Source organism: Meriones unguiculatus, chromosome 15 (genome assembly GCF_030254825.1).
Source record: "Meriones unguiculatus strain TT.TT164.6M chromosome 15, Bangor_MerUng_6.1, whole genome shotgun sequence".
In the NCBI taxonomy this organism is placed as follows: Eukaryota; Metazoa; Chordata; class Mammalia; order Rodentia; family Muridae; genus Meriones; species Meriones unguiculatus.
In genome coordinates this window covers 61,732,697-61,747,347 of record NC_083362.1, presented here as the reverse complement: position 1 = coordinate 61,747,347, position 14,651 = coordinate 61,732,697, and the positions used below count along the sequence as shown (strand labels likewise).

General features: G+C 55.6%; 1 protein-coding gene across 1 annotated transcript; it reads left to right on the top strand.

Moving 5' to 3' along the window:
• The first annotated feature begins 757 nt into the window (after positions 1–757).
• Positions 758–7,376, top strand: Ihh (Indian hedgehog signaling molecule). The gene is made up of 3 exons (XM_021664197.2): positions 758–1,662; positions 4,075–4,336; positions 5,906–7,376. Exons 1-3 carry the CDS (start codon positions 1,330–1,332, stop codon positions 6,562–6,564), a joined length of 1,254 nt encoding a protein of 417 aa, XP_021519872.1. The 5' UTR covers positions 758–1,329; the 3' UTR covers positions 6,565–7,376.
• Positions 7,377–14,651: the final 7,275 nt, after the last annotated feature.

The following is a 14,651-nucleotide window of genomic DNA, read 5'->3' as shown; positions in this document are numbered from 1 at the left end:
TTGAATCTGTGTAATTGCTACGGACCAAAGGATGATTTAACATCGCGATGATGATTCGTGCCCGTTAACACACTTGCCTCTCCCGGTTTGGGCTCTCTGATCCAGCCCACGGGGGGCTCCTCCATCGCTGTGGAAGTCCCCACTTTTGCTGTTCTGCCTTGGCCTTTCCCTTTTTCAACTTCATCTCGTTTGCTTGTTTGTTTTAACAGTGTTTCCAACTCAGAGGCCCTATTTGACCCTTGACAGGGCCGCGCTGCGCCCCTCCCCCAGTTTCGCGCTAGGCAGGTGTAGGGTCGTGAAGTGTGCACCAGGTCAACACAGAACCCTGCTCCCCTGCAGGCTGAGAGCGGGGAGCGCTGCCAGGGCCAGGGTGGGGCACCAGGTCGTGAATGGCCTCTAGCCTTTGGGTTTGCTTCTCCGCAGGGGACACCGTAGGCGGCCGTGCGGTCCCGCCACTGTCCACCCCTCCCCCTCGCGACGTGGGTTGCGGTCTCCGTGGGGGTGGCATCTCCTGTCCGGGAGGTTCGCGCCTGGTGGGGCTCCCCGGAGCTGCGAGGAAAGGGGAAGGAGAGAGCAGGGCGGGGTGAGGCGCGCCCCGGGGCGAGGAGGACGAACCCGGGCAGCGCAGGGGGCGCAGAGGGCAGCGGGCGGGCGGGCGGGCGGGCGGGCGTCCGCGCGGCCGGGGAGCGCGCGGGGACGGGGGCTGGCTCGCCTCGGGGCCGCCCGCCGGAGGGGGAGGAGGCTGGGCCGCCCCTGCCGCAGGTTCGCTGCCGGGAGCGCAGGAGGCAGGGACATGGCTAGGGTGCGGTCTGCGCGGGGCCCCGAGCCCGGATCTCTTCCATTTCCCCTCTCACTCGACCCGGGGCCGCGCCGCAGACGGCAGCAGCTCCAGCTCTATCCGCCGAGCCTCCTGACCGCCGGGCCGGGGCGCTAACCACGGGTCCCTCCAGCCCGCCGCCCGGCCCCGGCCAACCCAGCCCAGCCCCGCCGGCCCGCAGCCCCGCCGCCCGCCGCCCCCCGCCGTCGCCGCGTTGCCAAAACAAACGGGCCGGCCTATTTATTGGCGGCCGGCGAGCCGGGCAGCTCAGAGTCGAGGCGCCGAGGGGGACAGCCGCGCCGCCAAGCAGCCAGGGCCCCTGGCCCCCGCCCCGCACCTGAGTCCCGCCGGCCTTGAGCCGCGTCGCGCTGCCCATGGCGCCCCCGCCTGGAGTCCCCAAGAGCCACCCAGACGCCTGAGTTCCCCCCCCTCCGAGGCTCTCCCGGCCACGCGAGCCACCCATCAGCCCACCAAGGCACCCTCGCCCGCGGCTCTCCCCGGGCTACCCGGCCATGTCTCCCGCCTGGCTCCGGCCCGGACTGCGCTTCTGTCGCCTCCTCCTCCTCCTCCTGCTCCTGCTGCTGCTGCTGCTGGTGCCGGCGGCGCGGGGGTGCGGGCCGGGCCGGGTGGTGGGCAGCCGCCGGAGGCCACCTCGCAAGCTCGTGCCTCTCGCCTACAAGCAGTTCAGTCCCAACGTGCCGGAGAAGACCCTGGGCGCCAGCGGGCGCTACGAGGGCAAGATCGCGCGCAGCTCCGAGCGCTTCAAGGAGCTCACCCCCAACTACAACCCCGACATCATCTTCAAGGACGAGGAGAACACGGGGGCCGACCGCCTCATGACCCAGGTGAGCGCCATCGGGGCTCTCAGCGCGCCATCGAAGCATCGCCACCTGCCCGGGCCTAGCCTCCCGCCTGGCACCTTTTTCTCCACTGCCTGGCACGCCCCCCTGGCACCTGCCCCTTCTCGTGGATCCCCGGTGTCTTGCCGCCCCCGAGACGGGGCTGTCCGAGGGACCCCGCGGGGGGTGCTGGCCTCCCGGATCCCACCCGGTCGGTGCCTTTGAGAGGAGCGTTCTGCTGGCAGCCAAGCCCCACGGCTCAGCAGGTTGGCGGGCGGCCCCTGCGCCCGCCAGTGCTGGCAGCTCGGGTCAGCCCTGGCACTCGAAGGTACCTGGCTGCCTCGGGTGCCTCCGGTGACCCACGCGATCCCTCCCAGCCTAACGTCTCTCGCAGCCCAGCCCCGGTCACTTCGAAGCCATTGGGTACCCCTGAGGTGAAGAAGCACGGGACCCCGGGGGCCACCCCCCCCCCCCCGTTGCCTTTCCTCCTCCTCCTCCCCGCGTGCCCTTGGTTAGCCGCGCTGCCCTCTCCTGGAGCCGGGCCTGGGCTGGCTCTGGGCTTAAGGGAGAGCAGGGAAAAGTTTGAGTGTGGAGGCAGAGGTAGGAAAGGGAACCAGCCGAGGGAGCCCACGTGTCTGTCGCGAGGGCTGAGCGGCGCGGTTGCGGTTAAAGGGTGGGGTGCTGGAGCCTTGAGAGTCTGGGACCAAGCCTGGGGGATCCTCGTGCTCGGTGGCACAGACGAGAGGGCCTGGGAATCGGAAGAGGGGTGCCCCGGAAGGCAGGGAGCCGGGCTGACGCTAACGTGTCTCTCTGCACGCCCGGAATGGGACCCAGGGGCGCGCGCCAGGGTCCCTTCTTTCTCCGAAGGCCTGGCGCGCCTTGGGAATAGACGCGCGCCCCTTGCCGCCGGGGTCTCCCGGTTCCTTCCCTGGTACCGGGCTGCCCGGCTTCGGGAAGCCTTCGGGGAGAGCAGCTTAACCACTGCCTCCAGCGTGCGCCCTGGCGCCGGGGCCGGCCGGCCGATGTCGGGGCCGAAGGTTGGCCGGTGGCCGGGCCGGGCTGGGCGCCGAGGAATGCAGATAAGGATCCGGGCCACAGGCTGGGCAATCATTGACAGCGAGCGCCCAGGCCCTGTACCCGGAGGAGGGGGCGGGGGGGGGGGAAGAAGGGAAGAGTCGGCGGGAGCTGGCTAGGAAGGCAGGCAGATGTGCGGTCAGGTCTAGGCACTGGACCACAAGGATCCTAGGAGGAGCACCCCCAAACCGGACTGCACCGCAGGGAGGAGCGGCCGGGCCTTGGGTTGTAGCCTCTATTGGCTCCTGGGAGGCTAAGTCCAAGGGTCTGTGGGGCCTGAGCTCCCGTGGGGCAGGTTGATACCCTCGGGGGCCTCACACCTTAGAGACTGAGGGCCCCTTCCCCGCAGGTGGAAACTCCACCCCCTTTCCTCAGTCAAGTGCACGGTCCCCTGGGCAAAGGACCGGGACTCCTGAATAGGCAGCCACCGCTGGCGATCTCCTGTGTCCTCAGGGCACAGCTACACCCACACTGTTCGAGGAAGATCCAGACGATTCAGAGCCCATTTCCTGAGATCAAAGGCTTTTCTCTCTCACTCTCTCTCTCCTTCCCGCCCCCATCCCTTCCCAAATAAGGACAATGCACCCTGGTGGAGGTGTGACAGCTCCCTGGTCCCTGGCGGGGGCGGGGGAGTCCCCCTGTGTCCCAATCAGACGGGAGGGGTCCTGGCTTTCCGCCTGAGGTGTCTCCAGTTAAGCATAGAGCGGGCGCGGGTTCAAAAGGAGGTCCCGACGGGAATGTTCTGTGTCACCCGCTGGCGGGAACGAGGCAGAATGGGAATTTTCCTCCAACAGAACCCCCCTGACCCGCGCTGCGGCCGGGTCTGCACCTGCTGTGCTGGCAGGGCTCGGGTGGCCGGCGGCCTCAGCTCTGGGGCTGCGGTGACACCTACTGGACACCTTTGGCCTTGCATGCCCGGCAGGCCAGCCCGCAGGCGATGGGCTGTTCCAGCCTCCTTCCTCTGCGGATAACCCACCTCGGTGCCTGGGTGAAAGCGAGGAACCCGGCCCCGGGGGAGCAGAGCTGCGTTTGTGGCCAACACCAAACGCTAGTTAGGGGAGAGGGAGGCGAGCGGACCTCCACGGGCCGGGAGAGAGCCCCCACCCACCCCCACCCCGAGAGTGTGTGACTCCGTGCGCCCTGCAATGTGTGGCCTGGCTCCCGGGGGACTCCTGGCTGCCAGACGAGGAGAGCACACTGAGATTCCTCTATTCCTAAGGGGGAAAAGGAGGTCCTCGCAAATTTTCTGAGTCCCTTGAGGACCGTGGGAGAGGCTCCCATCTTGTCACCTGCGCCGCCCAGTGGGCTCCCTTTCCCTAATGCCGGGCTCATTCCCGTTCGCAGCGCTGCAAGGACCGTCTGAACTCGCTGGCCATCTCCGTCATGAACCAGTGGCCCGGTGTGAAGCTGCGGGTGACCGAAGGCTGGGATGAAGACGGCCATCACTCCGAGGAGTCTTTACACTACGAGGGGCGCGCGGTGGATATCACCACCTCAGACCGCGACCGAAACAAGTACGGACTGCTGGCGCGCTTGGCCGTGGAGGCCGGCTTCGACTGGGTGTATTACGAGTCCAAGGCCCACGTGCATTGCTCTGTCAAGTCTGGTGAGCCGCTGCCGGGGGGCTGGGCCCGGGGCCGGGGCCGCAGGGCGTGGGCAGGCAGCGCAAGGCCAAGGCCGGCTAGGGCCAAGAAGGTGAAGATGGCCTCCAGGGGATGGAGGCGGGGACCCGAGGGAAGAGGATTTCCGAGGCGGCGGCGGCAGCGCTCGCTGCAGCTGCTGTGGACTGCCTGCTCCTCTCATGTTCCATAGTGTCATGGCAGGAGCCTAGAGAGACAGGGCCTAGTCCCGTGCTACTGAGTGCTGACCTGGTGGTCCACAGCCCAGAGACTGCTACAGACAGAGCAAGACAGAACAAGTCTTGAAGAGATGGAGGAAGCCAAGGCTGGCAGGCACCACTGTCCCCCATCCAGGCCCACGCAGAACAAGGCACGGTGGGGGCTAGGGACCAGAGTGTGTCCAGACATGAAAGTATGCCTGACCAGGAGCCCAGAGTCCAGAACCTACCTACCACGTAGATGCAGGTCAGGCCCCCCAGTGGGGCGCAGGCGTCCCCTATCTCTTCCCCAGCCCCCCGAAGCTGGACATTTTGGGGTAAAGCCCAACAAAGTGGACTCAATAAAGTGGATTTTCCCAGATTGGCCGCCTTGTTGATCCAAACTGGCAAGCTCTTGCCCCTTCATTCCCAGTGTCACCAGTGTCCCTGTCACTTACACCTAACCCACTCATGACTGCTCCACACCGTTCTTCTGTGGGCCCCACTTGGCTGCAGGGTCCCCTCTCCATGGGACTATATAGTAGTTGCACTCACAGACTGGCACACTAGCTCTTTTTTTTGGGGGGGTTGGTATTTTTGATCCACCTGGGTTCACAACCTGACCCTTCCAACTACGTCTCCTTAAGATCATATCCACTCCATCTATAAGCACTGGCTCAAGGTCAGCTCCCCGACTGGCAGCTTCTGTTCATGACTCCTGACCCCAAACACTGACCTCCACCCCGCCTTCTGATGCCACTGTGCCCAGCCCCTGCATCACGGACCAATGCATGAACTGAATGTGATGGTTTTTGTCCATTGACCCACCCCTGAGCGCTCACTCTGAAGATACTCAGGAGCCTGGTTTTCCCACAGGCTGGCCTTCCTCTAACTGCCATAGACTCAAGTGGTCAGCTCTGTCACCGCACCTGCAATGGCAGTCTGGGAGGCCGTTTCTTGAACGTGTTTGATAAAGTAGGAGGACAGACCATCTAGACCCCAGCAAAGCTAAGCAACTTCCCACTTCCACAAGTCTTCAGCTTACCTAGGGTCAGGTCCCAAGTAGCCAATGGCTCTGCTGACCTCCAGCCTCTGGGCTTCACGGCAGGATGCAAACAGATGGCAACAACTTCTTGTATGCCAGCCCCAGGGAGCTCCTCTCATCGGCCAGGGCTTGGGCTAGAAGAGGGGCAGAGAATCAAAAAGATGGGTTGGGTTAGGCTGAGGAATCGTGGTAAGGGGGTTATCTGAAAACAGGAGAAGCTGCCCCTGGGCAAGGATGGCCGAGGGAGGGGCACTGTGCCTGAGAATGTGAGCATCCGTTCGGTAGTAACAGCTTCATGTCCCTTCCACCTACAGAGCACTCGGCTGCTGCCAAGACCGGCGGCTGCTTTCCTGCCGGAGCCCAGGTGCGCCTAGAAAACGGGGCGCGTGTGGCCCTGTCATCTGTGAAGCCAGGAGACCGGGTGCTGGCCATGGGGGAGGACGGGAACCCCACCTTCAGTGACGTGCTCATTTTCCTGGACCGTGAGCCAAACAGGCTGAGAGCTTTCCAGGTCATCGAGACCCAGGACCCTCCACGACGGCTGGTACTCACGCCTGCCCACCTGCTCTTCATCGCTGACAATCACACGGAACACGCAGCCCACTTCCGGGCCACATTTGCCAGCCACGTGAGGCCAGGCCAATATGTGCTGGTAGCAGGGGTGCCGGGCCTGCAGCCTGCTCAGGTAGCAGCTGTGTCCACCCACGTAGCCCTTGGGTCCTACGCGCCGCTCACGAGGCATGGGACGCTGGTGGTGGAGGACGTGGTAGCCTCCTGCTTTGCAGCGGTGGCTGACCACCACCTGGCTCAGTTGGCCTTTTGGCCCCTGCGACTGTTTCCCAGTTTGGCATGGGGCAGCTGGACCCCAAGTGAGGGTGTTCACTGGTACCCTCGGCTGCTCTACCGCCTGGGGCGTCTCTTGCTGGAAGAGAGCAGCTTCCATCCCCTGGGCATGTCTGGGGCAGGAAGCTGAAAGGATTCGAACCACTGTCCTCCTGGAACTGCAATGCTGGATCCCAAGGCCTCCTCACCAGGAAGGCTCTAACTCTGGAAGGCACCTGGCCTGAGGATACTGGTCTCCATCCTCCGCTCCAGAGTGGAGATACCATTGAGACTCGCCCAGGTAGTTCTGGGCCCCACACTCTCATCTTGGTGTAGTGGTAGAGCTGTGAACTGAGCTGACACGGGGGTGGTAGGCTCTCTTCTCCTAGAGACCAACACCCAGCTAGCTCTATGATCCCTCACACCCCCACCTCCCTGCATGGGGAGGACCCAATCCATCTGTCTTTGGACTGCTTATTCCAGTTTCTCGGGGTCTGGGTGTGTGGCTCCACTGTTGACAAGTGTTCACGGTATGAAGAGAGTCTGCCCGTAGGTGGGCTTGCACCTCAGTCGATGCTGCTAGATTCCCTAAAGGCCAGCAGGGAGCTGGCTGGACTCATTGCCTCTCAGAACGGAAAGACCGCAGCCAGCCTGGCTGTCCTGGAACACAACCTTCCCTGCAGGCCACACTCCTCCAGACATACCCCGAGTCTTTGCTGTCAAAGGGTGGAGTCTTTGTTCCAGGCAATGTGACCCTAGAACCTGGGGCTGGGGTAGAAGGCTGGATGTCCTTGCCACCCCTGCCCAGGCTAAGCTCCCTTTTCTGCTGAACTCCCCCCCCCCCAACCCACTCCTCCAGTCTGTCTCCCTCACCTTATTTATTTACATGGAAGGGAAAACCAATGGGAGAATTTTGGGAATGTTTTGGTCTTTCTTTTGTAATAAAAATTATTTAAGTTGTTAGAGCCATGGAATCCAGGGTGGGTGGGACCAAAGGACAGGTTGCTATAGCCATACATGGGTTATCTAGATGCCTTCCTTTGAGGGCAAATGTCAGGGTTCTCACACTCACTACAGGCCGTTTCTTACCTGGCAGATGAAAATGGATTGGGGCTTTCAACATGGCTGTGCCAGGGATAGAAAAAAGGTAGCTAATCCATGGTCACTTCAGATACTAAAAACCATGATACTGTGCCCTGGTGAATGTTCTCTTCTGCCTTCCTGGGGCCTTCTCAGGGCCTGGGTTTTAGACTCCTTTCTATTGGTAATGGACTGAAGTGTGAAAAGAAAAGATTCTATGCAATTCATGGTTTTTGGTGGCCCATTCTGACTTCTTGGACATGTTAGAGGTCCCTAAACTAGCAGCTGCCAACTCTCAGGATTAATTGGGAAGCCTGTTTAAAGAATGTTCCTGCTTCTGTCTTCATAGCTCCAATGTGAGGCCCAGGAATGACAATAATAATTATTATTGTTATTTTGGTTTTTCAAGGCAGGGTTTCTCTATGTAGCCTTGGCTGTCCTGGACTCTCTTTGTAGACCAGGCTGGCCTCAAACTTACAGCGATCTACCTACCTTTGCTTCTCTGAGTGCCAGGATTAAAGGCATGCACCACCACACCCGGCTCCCAGGAATTAATCTTTATAAATATCCCAAACATGGCAAATGGTCTGTGGATGCCAGCTAGCTTTTTGCCACCCGGAGAAAATACTTGAGAAAAACAAAAATTATTTCTTTTGTCTCATGGTCACCGAGATTTCATTCCATGGCCTGTCAGCTCCACTGCTTCCCTCATGACATCTGGGAAACAGACAGAGGGAGCAGGAGGTCTACTCTCCAAAAACATGCCTCCAGTGACTTACTTCCTATGACTAGACCCTGCCTTCTCACAGCCCTTTCAATCATGGACTCATTATTGAAGATGCTGGTGCCACTATCTGGGGCCAGGCTTTCCCAGGGGCACTTTTCATATCCAAACCACACCACCACACAGAAGTGACGAGGACACTCATTTTGTTGCCTAGACAGAATAGCACCCTTCATTTTCAGTTCCTCTGACCAAAGGCAAATTTTGCTGCACAAGTCAGATCAAAGGAGAAGTAGGTAATGTTGTCCATGGAACAGCAGGGAGATAGGAAAAACGATCCAAGTTGATGTTCCTGAGCCGAACAAGGTAGTACATGCCTATAATCCCAGTACTTGGGAGGCTGAGACAGGAGGATGGAGAATTGGAGGTCAGTCTGGGCTATGTAATGAGACCCCATTTCAAGACAAAACAGATAAACATCTTTAGTTGGATGTGGTGGCAATGCCCATAATTACAGAACTCAGGAAGTGGAGGCAGGAGGATTGTTAGAAGTTCCAGGCCAGGCAGGGACCTTGGCAGAAAATAAACAAGCAAGCAAACCAACAAATAAGCACTGCTCTGGGGGTCGGTGCCACAGGTCCTCACAGGCTGTCACCTAATGAAGACTATTATTGCTAAGAGCTGTTCTAGAATTTACACTTGTAGCCTTTTTAATCCCTGTAACAACCCTTTTTTGTGCCACGTATACTACTATCATCGTTTTCCAAATGGCAACATGCAATAGACACACAGCGAGGGGTGTGTGTCCTACTTCTCTGGCCTTCCACTGTCAGAGGCTTTCTTTTCCTGGTGTGAGCTTGTGACCTGGCATTCCTGGAAGTCTGTTGTGGTGACACAGCTAGCATGGATCCATTTCTCTGTAGCAGGTTCTCATTCCCCAGGCTAAAAGGTCCGCTGCTCATGTCTAATGAGAAATATGAGGTGACGGTAATGATGTCCTTGTTCGTTTTCTTTCTCATTTTTTCCTGGTAGACTTTTTATCTGGCAGATCAGTTTATAATGACAGCTGGAGGATATGGATGTCTCTCCAGGTCATGGAGGACAGAGGGAGAGGAAGAGAGAGAGGAGAAGGACACAGATCAGGGAGCAGGAGAGAACACAATAAATTGATAATAACGGTAATGTCAATCACTGTCCTCATCACCGAGGAGGAGTCGGGAGGGCTTGAAGTAGGAAGGGGCTCATGACCAGAGTTTGCAAAAGCCCCTGTGGCTTCTGCATAGAGGAGACACTGGCAGAGACAGCACAGAAACAGGGGAGTCTGTAAACTGGAGAAAGAGCAGGTAACCTGGGCTACGGAACTGGCCATGGGGTTAGAAAAGTGGTGACAGACTGTATATATTCAAGCAACAAAATCAAAGGTTAAAGGTCAGATCAGAGGAGTCGTGGAGGTCGGGAAAGGGCCAACATGACACTTAGGGCTTTTAAGCAAGGGCGTCACCTTTCCTACCCACAGTACCGTTTGGCATTGTGGCTGCCCCTGAAAGGATGTTCTCATACAGATATCCTGTCTCCTTGTTGCTGAGAGCTGGGTCTCGTGTGTACACGAGACCACACCAGGCTCCCACTCTCTCTGCCTGCACTCCCCTCCACCTTACCTCATTGAGTGCCACCATGAGAGAATACTACGGGCAGAGCAGTCAATGAAGAAAACCCATTTGCTTCCCAGTTTCTGAGATTGTGTGTCCCCTATCAAGAGGTTGGTATCTGGGGAGGGCTTGTGTACTGTGCCATCCAATGGCAGAATGCCAATTGGCAAGAAGGCCAAAGAAGGGGGAAAACCACATTCTTTCATCAGGAGCTCACTTGCAATGACTAAGCCATCCCCAGGATGTGACACTCAATGGATGCACAGTAGCAGAACCCTCTTAATCTGATAATCTTGGTGCCGATGCACTGAGAATTATTTTTATAACTCATGCATTTTTAAATCAAACCACAGTACCCCTCCATGCCTTGTAAGATACAGTGGGGGGAGGGGGGAGAGACCAGAATTCTGGAGTGTTGGGGTTCAGGAAACAAAATGAGAGAACATCCTAACTGTGGGGTCTCGAGGTGCCTGGGAAGACGATGCTCAATGAAAAGCTGGGTGCAATTAGGGTACCCGCTCCTGTCTGCGCCGGAGCCTCTCTGAATGCGCCACCCCAAGCCATTCCGGAAGCTTTTGCTCTTGTTTAGAAATCACCCTGGCCATGGCTCATTGGAAGCCAAGCGGGCTTCACTTCTCTCCTCGTGCACACATGAAGGACTTTTGGCAGTGGGTGGACCCTGTGTTGGTCAGAGCTGAACCCAGGCAATGGCTCTTTGGGTGGTGGTCTAGCACCTGGGAAACAGAAATAAGCACCTTCCGTTCAAAAGACACGAGGCTGGACCTTGGTGACCCTGCATTACCTGGGCAAAGGTAAGTGAAATGAATCATCGGGAGGCAGTGTGTAGGAGGTCCAAGGCACACTAAGGGGCTGAAGTAAGTAATGGCTGGAGCTCCAGGTGTCAGAAGGGATGCCCAGGATGTGGAGTGAGAACAAAGAACTGTGGCAGGGGGAGGGCAAATAGCCATTGTGACGTGCCCACCACAACTGGCCTAAGAGGACAGGTTCTGCCCATGGAGGCCTTTGAGGGGGAGCACACACCTCATTTTTCACTCCGGGAGGTTCCTCTGTCAAGAGAAACCTCCTTATGGTGACAGCTCCCATCACCCATTGCCCTCTGGCCTCTGGGTGACTGCACCTGCTGGGGCTCAGCCCCACACCCCACACCCCAGTCAGCTTCTCAAAGCCTCTTTGTTTCTCAGGTTGGACCTGGCCAGCCTGGATCTGATAAGGCCTCTGTGAGTAGATAGCAGCCCAGCCCTGTGTGCTGCACTGCCTTTATCCACACCCACTGCACACCCACATCTCACACGCACGCACGCATCTACCCCAGATGGGCAGAGACTCGGGGGCCTTCCTAGTCAAGTCGGGGCATGTTTGTCCTCTGGTGTAGTCCTACCTGCAGCCTCTTTAAAAACTGTTATCCCACCGGGAGACAGGATAGCAGACAGACTTTGCCTGTTTCAGAGATGAACAAATTAGCTTCCCAGGGAGAAATTACCTTGTTTGTGTTCGTTTCTTTCAGTCAGGAACTCTTCCTATAGGTCAAGTGTGCTAACACTGCTTCCAGTCCTAAATACTAAGTGAGGATATCTTACTTCCTCCTTTGCACATGAAGAAACTAAGGCCCAGACAGGTGAAATTGATTTCCCAGACACAATAGCAGAACCTAGATCAGAACTGATGAGTCCATCTCAGGGGTATGAGGAGAAGACATTCTTAGCCACAAACTGAAGAACCAGGAGTCCAGGAATGGCTATAAATAACCATGTTAGGAGAAGGAGGCCCTGGAGGAGGCATGTCCCAAATGCTGTGGGAAAACCCCATAATGGGTATGGGGTGCTTAAAATATATCCATAAGTCCTCTTCTATTCCCTGTCCTCAGGAAAGACAGGAGCTGGTCTGAGCCTAAGTGACTTCTAACAAGTAACAAATGGCGATACAGCTTCTGTCTGGTTCTGCCTAGATCTGGGTGTTCTGGTCAGCGGTCTAACAGAGTCCCTGACTAACAGACTGCACCAACTCTCAGCATGGGAGTGTGCCATCTGGGACACCATTCTAATGTGGTTCTGGGTATCAAACTCACACTGCCAGGCTCCCACAGCAAGCACTTTGCCCACTGAGCCATCTTGTCCATGAAGGTTTAATCTCTTAATCTTAGAAAGGCAAACAGTGGGTAGGATTAAAATCGAATAAGGAATAGATGAAATTGCAACTTTACATTGGGAAATTCTGGCAGACACCACTTGAACAGAAAGATCAAGGTTAACAGCACCAATAATGCAAACTGGCATGATTTAAAAAATATATAATGAAGACAGAATCTTGTACCATCTTGGTCCAAGAGTTCTTTCACATTCAAAAGAAGCCATCTGTTGGCAGGGCACGAGACACATGCCTGTAATCTCAGCACTTGGGGAGGCAGAAGCAGACAGATCTCTGTGAGTTCAAGGCCAGCCAGGTCTACAAAGTGAGTCCAGGACAGCCAACGTTACACAGAGAAATCCTGTCTTGAAAAACAAACAACAATAACAAACAAACAAAAGAGGAAGATGAGGAGAATGAGAAAAGAGGAGGAGGAGGAGGAAGAGGAGGAGAAGGAGGTGAGGAGGAAGAGGAGGAGGAGGAAGAGGAGAAGAAGAAGAAGAAGAAAAAGAAGAAGAGGAGGAGGAGGAGGAGGAGGAAGCCGTTTCTCCTGTTAGGATATTGTTACTTCAGGAAGTGTCTTGATCGGAAGTGGTTCTTTCTTTGTCTTGTGGTTTGTTGCTGTTAAATCTTATTTTCTTTTAAAGTTTATGTGCATAGATGTGTGGATGTGTGGACTGCTTGTGTGCCATATGCATGCTTTGTACTCAGAAGAAGGTGTCAGATCCCCTGGGCTTGAAATTACAGATAGTTATAAACCACCAGGTGGGTTCTGGGAGTTGAGCCTGAGTCCTCTGAAAGAACAGCCAATGCTCTTACCCACAGAGCCATCTCTCCAGCCACTCTTTCTAGAAGTCATGTATCTCATACTCTATAAGCTTTGAAACAGCTGCCTGGTTTTCTCTGTTGGTGGACGTCTTAGTTTTTGTTTGTTTGTTTGTTTCCCTGTTGCTGTGATAGAATACCCTAACAAAAGTAGGTTAATGAGGAAAGGGCTTATTCTGTATCACAGTTCAAGGGTACAGGCCAGCATGGTGTATAAATAAAAAACGGGAGAAGTTTGACGCAGATAGCAATGAATGTCTGTCTGTCTGTGGAATGTTGCCACCCGCAGTGGGCAGATCTTCTCATCTCCACTTCATTTAGATATTCCCTCACAAGTATGCCTTGTCTTCTAAGTGATATTAGATCCTGACAAATTGACAAGGAATGCTGACCATCACAACTGATGAGGAGCCTGGGTCTTAAAAAGTAAAAGAGCATCATGTCCTTATAGTAAATAAGTGGTAGGGTTGAATCCATATTTAGTTTGATGGCCCAGGCTCTTTCCTAAGCACTCCAATCTACTGTCCTCTCAGGGATACCCTCCCTCAGTTCATTTTATACTCAGGGGGCCTTGGGGTGAAGGGAGAGAAGCTGGAAAGATGAAGGAAGGAGGAAGGGGACCCGCCAGGACCGATGGCGCTGTCCGTGGTGCTGGTGCCTCGAGTAGACATGGAACTGAAGAGCCAGGAGGAGACCACGTGGGCAAAAAAAGGGAAATGCAGTTAAATGCCATGAGCTCTCTGCCAATAAGGAGGATCAACAAGTAGAAACCTCAGACTTGAAGGACTTCACGTTGAAACAAAGACCTGAGTGTGCAGTTGCTGGTAGGGTAAAAATTTGTCCTTGACACTGGGTTGAAACTAGTATAGCATAACTTTACTGGCCAGTGACTGGACCCTCCCCCCCACCCACAAACACACACATTGCCAAGTTTGGTCTCTCAGTCCTCTTTCCCCATGCTCATGTTCTATCCCACTGCCAAAGAACCTGGCACGATGTGGGCTCTAGGGCGTTGGTCTGGTCCTAGGGAAGCTGGGATCTGGTCTGAGAAGTCCTGTGCCCACACCTTACCATTTGTTAAGTGTTTTGAATTCAACTTCCATTTGTTCCAGTTTTACAGATGAGTAAAAAGAGGCCTTACAGTTTGTCTGACAGTGTTCAGCTATTGAAAGATGGAACTACACAGGCAGTGTTGGTGCACGCCTTTAATCCCAGCACTTAGGAGGCAGCAGCAGGTGGGTCTCTGAATTTGAGGCCAGCCTAGTCTACAGAGCAAGTTCCAGGACAGCCATGGCTACACAGAGAAACCCTGTTTCAAAACAACCAAACCAACCAAACAAACGGAGAAAACAAACAACAACAACAAACAAGCAAACAAAGAGAACGATGGAGCCAGGACCTGAGCTTGAATTTTCTAAGATGAAATATTATGTTTTGTTTTGTTTTGTTTTTCTGTTGTTGTTTTTGCCCCCTCTTGTCCTTACTCTTGGCCTGCATGGCTTTCTACTCTGTGGTAGTTTACAGGGTAGGTAGAGGGAGGGAGGGAGAAAGTTGTCTAGGAGCAGGTGAGGTTTGCACAGGAAAGTTAGAAACCCACAAGTTGGTCCCAAACAGGTTGAAAGCCTTTCCTTTTAATTCTCTTGTCATATGACAGCTCTAATGGTTAATCTTCATTGTCAGCTTGACTGATTCCTCCAAGGGACATGCCTCTGGGCACATCTAGAGAGTGTTTATGGAGAAGTTAACTGAGCAGGAAAGGCTTACCCCAAGTGTGGATGGCATCATCCCAGGAGCCGGAGGCCCAGCCTGAATAAA